This window comes from Labrus bergylta, chromosome 1, assembly GCF_963930695.1.
Source record: "Labrus bergylta chromosome 1, fLabBer1.1, whole genome shotgun sequence".
NCBI classification, from domain to species: domain Eukaryota; kingdom Metazoa; phylum Chordata; class Actinopteri; order Labriformes; family Labridae; genus Labrus; species Labrus bergylta.
Genome location: NC_089195.1, coordinates 26,301,183 through 26,314,313, shown reverse-complemented (window position 1 = coordinate 26,314,313; position 13,131 = coordinate 26,301,183). Strand labels below are relative to the sequence as shown.

General features: G+C 39.2%; 3 protein-coding genes across 3 annotated transcripts; all 3 read right to left on the bottom strand.

Moving 5' to 3' along the window:
• Positions 1-2,055: 2,055 nt before the first annotated feature.
• Positions 2,056-4,294, bottom strand: scpp5 (secretory calcium-binding phosphoprotein 5). The gene is made up of 11 exons (XM_065956856.1): positions 4,208-4,294; positions 4,041-4,110; positions 3,884-3,943; positions 3,642-3,713; positions 3,497-3,547; positions 3,302-3,370; positions 3,133-3,162; positions 2,972-3,019; positions 2,833-2,880; positions 2,620-2,703; positions 2,056-2,490 (listed from the first exon to the last, which is right to left on the bottom strand). The coding sequence occupies exons 2-11, from the start codon at positions 4,092-4,094 to the stop codon at positions 2,473-2,475; spliced, it is 534 nt and encodes a 177-aa protein (XP_065812928.1). The 5' UTR covers positions 4,095-4,110; positions 4,208-4,294; the 3' UTR covers positions 2,056-2,472.
• An 892-nt stretch (positions 4,295-5,186) lies between these two features.
• Positions 5,187-7,820, bottom strand: scpp7 (secretory calcium-binding phosphoprotein 7). The gene is made up of 9 exons (XM_020643854.2): positions 7,672-7,820; positions 7,468-7,547; positions 7,101-7,145; positions 6,823-6,870; positions 6,681-6,722; positions 6,362-6,421; positions 6,112-6,273; positions 5,580-5,665; positions 5,187-5,406 (listed from the first exon to the last, which is right to left on the bottom strand). The coding sequence occupies exons 2-8, from the start codon at positions 7,534-7,536 to the stop codon at positions 5,624-5,626; spliced, it is 468 nt and encodes a 155-aa protein (XP_020499510.1). The 5' UTR covers positions 7,537-7,547; positions 7,672-7,820; the 3' UTR covers positions 5,187-5,406; positions 5,580-5,623.
• Positions 7,821-10,349: 2,529 nt separating this feature from the next.
• On the bottom strand, positions 10,350-13,117 carry ambn (ameloblastin). Its single transcript, XM_065956751.1, has 7 exons — positions 12,952-13,117; positions 12,512-12,838; positions 12,363-12,419; positions 11,499-11,885; positions 11,358-11,393; positions 11,239-11,277; positions 10,350-11,094 (listed from the first exon to the last, which is right to left on the bottom strand). The coding sequence occupies exons 1-7, from the start codon at positions 13,003-13,005 to the stop codon at positions 10,813-10,815; spliced, it is 1,182 nt and encodes a 393-aa protein (XP_065812823.1). The 5' UTR covers positions 13,006-13,117; the 3' UTR covers positions 10,350-10,812.
• Positions 13,118-13,131: the final 14 nt, after the last annotated feature.

Here is a 13,131-nt window from a genome sequence, read left to right as displayed (position 1 = left end):
TTGAAGAGTTGTCATGTTCTGACAGGCCTCAGTCCCCAGGGGATCAAGGATCGGGGAAATCTTGTATTTTTCTTAGATAGTTGTATGTAACTCTGGGAAAACCTGCTAATGTGTGCAAAAATGAAGCAGTGTGCGAGCTGTCTATACTGTGTCGGTCCCCTCAGTCTGCTGCTATAGAACCCGAAGCGTTCATGGACTTGATATTGCCTGGAAACATGCATGTTGTGGCAGGAGTTTTGTCCAACCTGCCACAGCTCTACAAAACACATATGTAGCTGCCATGTGTGTATAAGTCCTAGGTATGTGGGTATGTGTTGTGTCTCGTGTGTTTCATGTGATCTTGTGTTGTGTAATGTATGTTCCTATGGTAATAAAAGGGCTGACAGACTGTGGAAAGGCCTTTCATTGGAAAAAGGACAATAACCAGTTCATATATCCAATACCTTTACCTCTTCAACTCTAGCAAAAGACGTTCATTATATATTTCTTCTTCTTGGATATATCCTGTCGTGTTGCATGGGAGTATATCTTCAGTACTTTTCAATGTTCAATGTTCAACGATTTGAAAACTCAATACTTTGCTCCAAAATCCAGCTGACATCAAATGACAATGCATCTAGCCCATGTGTTAAGGCCCTGACGCACCAAGCAGACGCCAAAAAACTAGTGGTGACAAAGACCAACTGTGGTTGTCTTGTCTGAAAAGTTGCACTTGAACACATCGCAAAGCCTACAGCCGATGGCCGACCACCATCTGATGAAAAGTTGAAAATGGTATTGTCGTTGACAGCCCTAAAAAGAAAAGAAGAGGCGACAAATAGGGAGAAACCACTCTAAATAGGTGAAAGCAGGGAGACTACAGCGGCATGCTCATCGGGCTTTCCCGAACCTGTGTCAAGAACTGGAGTATAATGTAACCTCCAAACAGTTGGTACCACCGTTGGTACAACTAGGGCCAACGGCCGACGATCTCCATGGTGTGTAAGGGCCTTTAAGTATGATCACACAATATAAGCTAGAGGCCATTTTTTGTCATACTATACAATCACATCAAGGATGACTTAGTTTTGTAAACTATCTAGGATCCAGCCATTGAAGAAAATATCCTTACATCAAGAATCTTACATTTGTTTTGTTTGTTTTATTTTGAGAATGTTTCTTGGCAGAGCTGCTGCTACTGGAATCAGTCAGTACATATCTCCAAGCTGCTTCTAAGCTAATTCAACAGTTATCATGCAACATTTGCATGTCTCATTGCAGTAAAACTTCCTTTCTGTAATCACCTATTATAATAATTAAAGGGCCCATGGGGCGTTTTCTTGTAATTATGCATTTAGTGTCACTCACCAAAACTATTATATAATGTTTGTGCAAGTCGAGTTTTGTACCAGTCGTTGAATGAATAGACGGCAGTGTCTTCCAGGAACCAGAGACAACAGATGTCTTTAACTGAAATAAAGGTAGATAGTATAAAAGTGGACTACAGCTGTGGAGAGCAGAAACATGTAGTATTTTAAGCGAATGGTGATTAAAGGAAAATTAATCTGCAGAAATTGTGATAATGCATTCATCATGTGAGTTATCTTGCCACAAAATGCCAAACTGTTTGTGAATTTGATCATCTAAAATGTGAGGTTCTTACTGCTTTTCCCAGTTCCATGTCACTGTCTGGGTAATCATACGACAAAATATTTTTTAAGACGTCACATTAGGAAATGTGTCATTGTCTTCATCTATGCACCGATCCACTTTTTTTCAGTTCCCATCCAATTCTTATCAGTATATACATATGTACCAATACTGATGCTAATTCTGATATTTTTATATCATAACTAATAGTGTTATTGTTGTTGTTGGTAGTATGTGTAAGGCTACACAAAGCTGTAGTAAACCTGGCATTGCATTGCATTTTGCTGGCTTCACCAGCTTCATTTTAAACTGAAGTGTAAGAATTGAAAAATGATCATCTCTGTACCTCTATGATTTAATTAAAGGACTTCATTCACAAATTATCAACCTTTGAGACTCTTAAATTAAACACCAAACAACTGAAAATTTGCTTGAAAACATTGACTTTAATTCTTAATGAACATGACATATAAGGTTCAAATTAGTTAACAAACACATGCAGTACATACTTTTATACTATGGTACTGCAGCATTACAAAGTGCTTCATTAAAACAACAGAATGGAGATTAAAACTACAAAGTAAAGCAGAAAATTCTTCAGAGATATGTTTCCTTCTATGCAGATGACATTGTCATATTTTAGTTTAAAGTTATTTTCAAATCAAAATCAGGATATTTTGTTATCATCTAAACAGTTGGTTTTAAATTGAGTACGCACATACAAATGTTGCATAAATAGATTTAGTGTGACACTTTTGACATCATATGTTTAGAGCAGATTTCTGAATTGGAACAAACACTTTTTATGTTTCCTTTTCACATCTGTCATCACTTTACATCACTTTACACCTTCAACGGCACCTGAAAAGTCAATAAAAACTGAGTTAACAAGTTATATATTTACAGAAAAATACAGTTTTATTTTTTTCTTCAATTTATTAACATTTGACTTAAATGCATCCCATGTGATATAAAGACTTATAAGTGTACCTGGCTTGTCTGTGTGGGCTGGTCCTGCTGGAGAGGTTGCATGGGGTCCTGGGATGGGAGAGGACTGGCAGCAAATGGGGAAATCTGAATAGAGTAAAGTTCTACTTTTAGAAAAACTCAGTCAAGAAATACTGGCAGTCAAACCATAGACATTGAATCAATCTTCAAAGGACAATATGTACAGGTAAATAAAATCTCAAATTATCTTCTCACATTTGGGATTTGGGGAATATTTTGAGGTGGATGATCAAATGGCATTACCTGTGAAAGGACAAATAGAAGTGTTGAGGGAAATTTGATGTATGGAAATATGAATGGAAAAGTAAAATAGTACCAATGATTGTTGTCTTACATTTGGTATCTGAGGGACGTTTGTCATTGGTGGGATGTTTGTGAGTATCTAGAACAAAAGCAAACACAATCATGTCATACTCAGTACCACATAAAAAAAAACTAATTATTTCATATTTATATAGTACATTGTGAAATGAAATAAAAGTTTGAGATGTTCACCCTTTGCTGGTAGAAGTCATAGGGGTAGTACTGCAAATAAAGAGCAGAGACTGTCAATTAAAGGTGATCCAACAAACATGCGTTTGAAGAATAATTGAAGTGTTTTCATTCCCATTAGTGTCTGAAATCTGGAAAGAGGAAAGAAAAGGTGAAAAAAGAAAAAACTTACCACTTCCACACTCTGTCTGCCAGGTGGCTGAGGAATGGAGTACTTGATGAAACCATGGGAGGGAAAGGGCTGCAGAAGGCGAGAAAAAGAAAACACAAGAAAAATCAATGAGAAGAAGTGAGTGGAGAGGCGATGTATTTAACAAGGTTTTTTTTTTTTTTCTTAAGAGTAGTTGCTCCTGTAAAATGTGTTCACCTGTGCGGTGTTTGATCCACCTGCACCACCAACAGGCTGGTGTGGATAGAGCTGAGAACAGAGAGGGATAATCAGGAATGCATTGTAAGCATTTGAATGCATCATCTTTTTAATGAACAGTGAGAAAATAAACAATGTGACTTACAAATTCCACACTGTAGGCACCAGTTAATCCAGGTTGTGGCAGACCCTGACCAGCTGTGAAGGGGATTTTCATCTGAATGAATAAAAAAACAGCAAAAAATGAAATGAACGTAGCATAGTTCCTATGTGCATCATGTATCACACTGTGAAAAAGGTTTTTTTCTCAGTTGTGTACCGTACACTTTTATCATAGTCGGAAAAAACCCTTTGACTCAGAAGGTAAACAGCACACATCATGATTACCTGTGAGGGTGGCACCTGTTGTCTAGAACCTGCGTAATGAGGCAGGTAATGAAAGAAGGACTGAAAGTGAAAAGGAAAAAAAGAGAAATCAATCTTGTTACTTGGCCTGAATTGAAGAAAAAAGAAAGTCCTGAGACAAACGTTCTTTTAAACTTACAGGTGCAGCTGAGACTGTGCTAGCCAGGCACAGGCAGAGGATTGCCAACATCATTTTTGCAGATAAAGACCTACAGACACATTTCATCATAACATTAATGCAGGTCAAATACACATTGGAGGGTTGACATCTTATTCTCGGCCACGTTGAAGTTGCTCATAACTCACCTTCTGTGATGAAAACCGAACAGGAGAGGTCGATTGGATGTGGTTGTCGGAGAGTGATGCCAGTCGTTCGTATCTTCCACAGAACTTCTCTCAACTTTTATAGGGGACCAGCTCACCTGAGAGCCAATCCCAGTGGGTTGCAGTGATGTTACCCAATGAGTAGGTACAGTGCAGATGTCTAGTCTCCAGCTTTACTAAATGACCAGTGGTCAAATCCACTTTCTGTGTAATAGCAGACTCTGTCAGATTACACTGTCTAGAGCAGTGCACACCTTCCCTCTGCTGGCTCATCATTCTGCCATCATAACATTTATTGGTTCTGTGTGACCTCAGCATATAAGCGATATATAAAACTCAGTATGGTTTTCAAATGTTTTGCTATTTGTTTCTGAGTTGCTTTCGTGTTAATTGCATTTCTACCTGATAGATTCCAGAGAAACCAAGAGGTCACTTGTCTCTTTTTATCTTAAATGTATATGTTAAGAGTTTAGATGCTAATATCATGCAGTCCCTTATGTTTATTTTTTTTCTTTTCTTTTGTTTCTCTGCCCTCTTTTTTAAGTTCTGACTTGCAGAGACTTTGTCAAAAATCTAACAAGGAACATTAAAGGTTTATCTTTTGATTTCCGTGCATGTCATCAAAAATAGTATTGAAAGCCAGTTCTGTGGACTTTATGAAGAAGAACTATCCACACGGCAGTTCACTGATCATAATACACATCATGGAAACTTTTTTTTTTTATATGCATTTGCACCGCCATGGTACCTACTCTGAAGCAGGAGCTAAAAAGGTTCCTCTTAATGAACCAAAATAGTTCATAGTTCCTGTGGTGCGGTTTCCAACGGTTCCTAGAACTATGAAGAAGTTCCTGTGGTCCAAAAACTCGTTATGAGTTCCCTTATTTGTTGATTTGAAAACGAAGATTTTATTGCAAACAACAACATGCAGGAACTCAAAACTGAAACAATAACACACTCATGCGTTGCTGCATAGCATTTTTATTTTTATTTTATTTTGAAACACAGCACTTTTTCCATTTTCTCTTTTTGAAAAGCAAAGCACAATCTGCCTAAAGAAATACAAAGCACAATTTTCTTTTCAAAGACATGATACCCCCATATTTGTCATACTTTAGGAAACAGCAGTGTGGGGGTCCACTTTCTGCAAGGCGGGCTGCGGGTCTTATTGAAATATTCATCTGTGAGGGCAAGACAGAAAACACATTGAACCATCAGTTGTTTTAATGAATACCGTTGTGTTTTAAAACATAGTCCCTCAGTAATATATATAAACGCACCTTTTGTGTTTCATTATTACTGAAAGAACTTAAAGTCTGAATTGTATAGTGTTACACTATGTGTGCACATTTACCTGCCCATGCACAAACATGTGCACGTCCTGCTGACTCAAATTTTTTAGTCTTCCTCTTCGTCGTCATCTTCAGCGGGTTTGACAGCCTGAAATGACAGAGGATCTCTGATGAGCCGATCAGAAAGGAGTGTTGTCTCTCAGGTGTCTATGATGTGTAATTGATTCAGAGCTCCTCAGCAAATATAGTTTGAAGACTGATTGTCTTTGTGTGATGTAATACTCTTTCATCACAAGGAACCTGCTGCTTTCATTTACTGGGGCGGCAGTAGCTCAGTCTGTAGGGACTTGGGTTGGGAATCGGAGGGTCGCCAGTTTAAGTCCTGGCAATGACCAAGTCCAGAAATTGGTCTGGTAGCTGGAGAGGTGCCAGTCCACTTCCTGAGCACTGCCGAGATGCCCTTGAGCAAGGCACCCAACCCCCACCACCAGCTCAGGAGCACCCACTCCATGTGTGTGCAGGAGAGACTGCTGACAATACATCAAAATGCAAATACATCAATACATCAAAATGCAAATTCATAGTCTTTCTTACAGGGGTACTTGCAGCAACCACCGGTAAAAGAGGGCCAGCGGGAGCAACAGGAGCAGCAGGGGCAACTGGAGCAATGGGTATAGCAGGAGCGACTGGGGCAACAGGGGCCACAGGAGCAACAGGGGCAGCAGGGGGTGGCACTTCAAAACCATAGGGGATGTACTGTAATAAAGGTGAGAAAGTGCATAAAAGATAATTAGTTTGATCAAATCTCCCACCGTCAGCGTAAAGAACATCAGTGGTCACTTACCAGGTCCTTCGACCCTTTGCCGTTTGGTCGGGGGATCTCCTGCTTGATGAAGCCTCGAACCTTCCAGTGAAAAGACATGCAGGCTCACACAAGTACTTCAAAATGACAGTCAGGTGTAATCTGGCAGTGGTGTCTGACCATATTATGTTGAAATGTATGTTAAGTATTGAAGTTTTGGAATGTATGTACAAAAAACAACTATCTCTCACACAGAAGCTAATGTTAGCTTTGGATTGAGTCCAAACAGAAGCTAATGTTAGCTTTGGATTGAGTCCAAACAAAAGGCTACATGCAGACGAAAACATTTGGTGTCACTCACAGATCCTGTAATAGGCCTTCCATTGGCATCAACTGGGAGCAGCTGGGAAAGAACAACAACAAGATTATTGTACAAAAAAAGTGGTAAATGAAATACAGGGGAAATAAACAAGGAATAAACTATTTAAATTTTAAGCTCTTACAACATCAAGAGATCCGACTGGGGCTCCAGCAGGAATATACTCAGCTGCCTGTAGAAAAGAAATCAGTCGTTTTATCCCTTAGATAAGAAACACAGCAGTCTTTGAGTGAAAGAGCCAATGCAGGCTCAAATAGATGCAATGGCCTCTGTGATGACATAATAGCAGACCTTTGTGAGGAGCTTATGCAGTAATGTCTGTGTGTAATGTGTTTTTTTTTAACTGTGGGTTTTTTTAAGCATATGACAGGAAAATCATCTCAGAGCTGTGTCTTGCTGTACCTCAAGCGGAGCGTGAATGATGTCAAACTCCATGTAGACCTGATGCTGTAAAGTGGAGAGAAGACTGCAGGATCAATGGCATGAAGGTCAGTCTGAAATCTATAACTCTTGACAAACATATCGTTACAACATAGGTACAAACATAGGTTAACGCTGACATGGGCAAATATTTCATAACTGATAGCTTCTAAAAAAAGCTGAGAAAAGGTGAGATTTTAAAGAGCTAAATTAAAAAGGACAAGACATCTTGAGGTAAGATCAGATAACACAATTTGAAGCTCCTCATTGGCTCCACGGGCCTTGACTTAATAGTATTTTTCAAATTTTTATAGACTACAGTGCTAAATAGATTTTGAGGATCTTTTACTTTTTTTTTCTTTGCAGGAGCACAGACAGCCACCCCCAGGATGCAGGCAACAATCAGGAGGGATTTCATTTTGAATGAAGCTGTCAAAGAGAACATTTCTTTGAGTTACAATATTCACCTCATCAGTTTGAATGTCATTTAAATAAATCATAATAAAAAATAAAAAAATAAAAATGATAATATGATATTAGTTATCAGTATTACCTTTCGTTTATGGCAGCACACGAGCACCGGAGGGTTGTTGAGGAGGGGTGTGATTACAGCAGAGAGATTTACTCCTATTTATTAGCTCAAGAGAGTAAGGGCGAGCAAACCCATGACAGGTGTTGGCACAATGCCAAAGATTTCTTTTTTTTTTTGCACTATGGGAAAAACTGGCAGCTACAGGATTCGCTCAGAGAGAAACCGTGTAGTACATTTTTTTTGGCTTGAAATGCACATTAATCCCATTTGATCCCTCAGTGATGTGTTTAATCAGGTTCCTCCTTGTAACAGGATGAAAACCCTGAAAGAACACCTGATCAGAAGAGGAGGCAGATTTACTCAGACGATGAAAAGTGAAGCTTTTGAAACAAATAAAACACTTAAGTGGTTTTATATTAATATGTGTGTTTACTATAGGACTGCAGGCTGCGATTATTTGAATTGATTTATTGTTGTAACTATAATAATAATAACCTTTATATATGCAGCACTTTTCAAAATCAAGTTACAAAGTGCTTTACAAGGACGGTGATAGTAAAACAAATGTAAATGACTGGTCATAGAATAATAAACAAGGCAAATATTAAGCAAACAACAAAACATTTTAAGACATACAATTCATTTGAAAGACTATAAAATTTAAGTACAAAAATCAAATTCAACTCAAATCAGGAAAGGCTCGCTGGTACAAGTGTGTTTTAAGACGGGATTTAAAAGAGACGACTGACCCGGCTGCCCTGATCATGCCACAGTTTTGGAGCCCTCAAGGCAAACACTCTATCCTCTTTGGATTTCAGTCTGGACGTTGGAACAACTAGAAGACCTCTGCCCGAGGGTCTTGATGCATGAGTCGGCTCATATGGTAGTAAATGGTCATGGAGAGCTTTAAGAGTAATCAGTAGTTTTCAGTAATAATTCCCCGAGCCTTGACATATTTAAATTGCCACTTTTGTCCAGCCCAACTCTGCATTCGATAACAGATCCTCACATCTGGACGAGCAGATGTTTGACATTTTATCACATTAAGGATCCAAACATTCAGCAAATGATCAAAACAAATAATTAATTTAATTCGCACTGATCTATGAAGTGATAGATAGTGGTACACATATTGGCCATCTTAAGTATCCAATCCCATCAGATTCATCAGATCTTCTTTTTTCCACTTGTGTTGTTTGATGTGGTTTAAACTTTCACCTTTCAAACGAACTCGTTCACCTTTTGTTTCACACCGATGGATTTAATGGCTCTGATGGAAGTGTAATTCTGGGACAGCCTGTAAGTACAGGATTCAAACAGTCACTCGGATGTGAGCCTGTGGGGACACTTAAGTGCTGCACTTTGGTCAAAATCCATTAACTGTGAAGAAAAGATAGCTCAGCATGACGATAAGACAAGCTCTTACATTATGCCGTCACTGGGCGGAAAAACACTACAATTGCGGGCGCTTAAATGATAGAAATTGTTATTCTTAAACACTGGGAAAGTAACGATGTGTTCACACAATAACTGCAACCTCAAGGGCTGAAAGATGAAGCCGATGCAGACACACACACACACACACACACACACACACACACACACACACACACACACACACACACATACACACACATAAAAAAACGTGCAGTAACAAGAAAGGTCACTCGAGGCTAGTTCTTCAAAACTGAACCCTTTGTCCTTCTTCACAGAACATTTAAACGTGCTCTCAGCCTGCTTCAAAAATGGTTTTCAGTCATTTTTTTCATTTTGCTCATCAATACTGGGCGTGAATTGTAATATTACTCTCTTGTTTTAATTATTTAAACCCTTCAAGTTATTTATTTGGAGAGGTGTGGATATTTTTTTGCATTTTAAGACATTTTCATGCAACTTCAAGAAGTCTGTGCTTTGTAATATGATTTTTTTTTTTTTCTTTTAGCACTTTTTAGCATGTGTGCTGGGATCACAATACCTGTCATATTAACCTGTTGACTTATCATATCCTAAATTATTTGTGGGAAGCCATATGAATCAAACAAACTGGCCAGCTTACAATAACTCTATCCACTGTCCTAACTGTTAATGCTAATATATTGCTACTGGAGTTTTCTCACTGAAAAAGCTGGCGCACTGACTTGTTAGGGTAGAACTTGAATCCTTTGTATGAGTTGCATACATTTTAATTCACATAAAGTTGTCATGTATGGGGAAATTATCTCATAAATTCTGTTGTTTGTACCACAGTGTTTAATTCAGCTGATAGGGTATTTTAATAAGGGGCCTAACTGGAACTGGCTCACTATTAAAATCTGGCCTCAAGTGGCCACTGTAGTTTTTTTGCTTTGTATTTTCACAATCTACAAAATATGCTATTATAAATAATCTTAACAAACAAGAATGATATTTATAACAGTGTTGCTCAAAATAATAAATCCATTGTTATTAACCACCTAATTCAGCTTTCTTTTTACAGCTCATAACTTTTCATTTTGATTCAGACTCACTAAGTCATCAACCCTGTTTTTGGAAGCAGCTGCTGTCAGCATTTTAAAAACCTGCTGTGCACCAAAACACTACCAAGACAGACAAAGTTAGCAACTATCTGTTAAACATAATGAAGCAGCTACAGGACCAGACTTCAACTCTGGAGTCAGAGGAATCAAAAAGAAAACAGAAACAAAACTCAAGTAGAGGGTCACTGAAAGTTTATTGTTCAGGTGGACATAAAAATGACATCACATCAATATCGAAGTTCCTCTGTGTCTGCTAGATTTAAAGATTGCCTGTGATGTCTTTGCAGCCTGTTTTAAGGAGTCAGGAGAGGTAAAAAGAAAGAAACACAGACATTTAATGTAGGTTTCAAAATAAGAATTTTTATACTCATTTTTAAACTGAAAACAAGCAAAGAATTTTAAAAAGAAGATTTTATACAGCGAAACAACTCCAGTTTTAGCAGTCTTGCTTAAATGTGAATTAATTAAAAATCCAACAGGCAATGGTAATAAATGAAAAAACGTTGCACTATTAGTAAATGACGTGGGTATGAGCTACTGAACGAGATACTACTCTGACTCCTTGTTAGTCTATGTGTTTCATCACTGATTTTGTGATGTTTAATTATCAGCATGTTATGACTCTTCTCTGCTGCTGGCTGCTTCCTCAGACAAGGTTTCCCTGTGTGGCTTGGAGTTCGGGTTGAACAGGTGTTTGGACTGTGGCTGCCACCTGCGTCCGTCCCTCCAAACCTGCAGGGATCCCGTTCGTGTTAGGCTGCAGGCCCTGCGTCGCTGCCGCTCCAGCTGACGGGTTCTCAACTGTTGGCACTATGCTTTGCTGTCCCTGGTTTTTCAGCCCAGTGGCTTGGTTCACAGGCTGAACAGCAGATGGGCTTGTGAGCACCGAGGTTAGGTACACACCCAGCCGACCTGTGTTGGCTACCATCTGAAACAGAGGAGAGAGGAAAGATACTGTAAGAGGCGAGGGAGGGAGAAGGGAACAATCGGATCATCAGTCGGATCACTGAGTTCACTGTGCCGATTGTTTGAACAAGCTGAGAGACTAATTATCATTTTGGCTGTGTTATACCTCGAGTTCTTCTGAGCTAAGACTGCCAAGGGGAGCGTTCTGCAAAAGAATATCAGCAAATGTCAAATTAAACATGATCAGAGGAAGAACTATGAAGCCAAAGTTTGTTTTGCTTTTACCATGGATCGCTGGAGCATGTAAACAATTTGGGAATTCTGTGGATAGAAAATGACACAGGCTTAGAAAGAATAAACAACTTTCCATTAGGTTTAGGCAAATATGTTGTGCTGTTGCTTTAAAGTTTATAAAGATAGAGACACCTGTTGAGGTTGCTGTTGTTGTTGTTGTTGTTGTAGTAGTAGTTGCTGCTGTAGTTGCTGTTGTAGTTGCTGTTGTAGTTGCTGTTGCTGCTGCTGTTGTAGTTGCTGTTGCTGCTGCTGTTGTAGTTGCTGTTGCTGCTGCTGTTGTAGTTGCTGCTGCTGCTGCTGTTGTAGTTGCTGCTGCTGCTGCTGTTGTAGTTGCTGTTGTAGTTGCTGTTGAAGTTGCTGTTGTAGTTGCTGTTGTTGTTGCTGTTGTTGTTGCTGCATTGGCTGAGGTGTATTTACTGAGGGAGTAGCTCCAGAGGGGTTTTGGACAGGTAACACTGGACTGTTCTGAGGTTGATTTGAAATAGTTTGTGGAATCATTTGGAGTCCAAATTGGGAAAACTTAGGAGAAAGAGAAAAATACAATATACATTTTAAAATGTTGTCTAATCTTTCTGCACTAACACAAGTCAAAGCTGCCATTCTACTTCCCTCCCACTGCAAACATTAGACAGTTACATAAAAAGTATTACAATGGCTATACCTTCTGGCAGAAAAGCATGTTCAGGCAAAAAGAGGATCTATGTTTCCATATCAGAGTCATAAATCAAGTGATAGATTACGACTAAGTACAGATTTCTTAATTGCCAAAAACACTGTGTGTTTTGGCCGTTGCAATAAAATCCTTTACGGTGTGTGATGACAGCTAATAATGCAGAAATATTTGCGGAAAGACCCCCCCAGGTGAAATCTTCCAAGTACTGGGTTGGTTTGAAAAAAGTTTTGCACAGAGAAGTACATTTAGTAACGTCTGCAGTGCATGTAAAAGCTGGCTTTAGGCAACACAACATAAACAGTGATTTCTTTATTTGACCTTACCTGTTGATTCATATGCGGAGATGAAAAAAGAGGTAAGTAACTATAAGGAGAGAACATCTGAGGTGAAAAAGAAAATATATATTAGAAATGAGATTTAAAATTGAGTTCTCTCAAAATGTCTCTTAAGTGTTTGTGTCTTTATGTCCTACCATTGGCTGCTGTGGGACTGTAGGCTGGTTAACAGTAGATCCTTGGACACTGGGCTGCAGAGGGATAAACATTGGACTGCCCCCTAGTGGATACCAGGTGTAGAACTGTGTAGGAGGCAGAAACTGAGGGCCACCCTGAACCTGGGCCTGTGCTTGGGTCTGGGCCTGGGCCTTGGCCTCTGGCTGCAGGGGGACGCCAGGCTGTGGTTGCTCCACTTGAGGAGAGGGTGTCTGAGCGTCAGGTATTGGGTTTGTCACTTCAGCAGGTTGAGCGGTTTGAGTGGTTCCTCCTTGTGAAATTTGGCGAGGAAGGTTATTAGGAAGGACCTGGAAATGCAAGAAATAAAACATGAGAAAGCAGGTTAAACAAAATGTTAGAATAAGTAAAGTTACCTTCCTGTATTTTTTGTTGAAGTAACTTCAGTAAACGAGTGACTTACTGGAACTGCAGAGCCCATTACGGTCCAGCATGACAGCAGGATTATGATGTGCATTTCCAAAAACAAAACCAACAGAAAAATCAATGCAGTTTTGAAATGATTCCCACGAGATCAATGAGCGGAAAGAAATGTCCACTGGGAGCACTTAGAGGAAATTCAGTGAAACACTGTGGAAGGGGG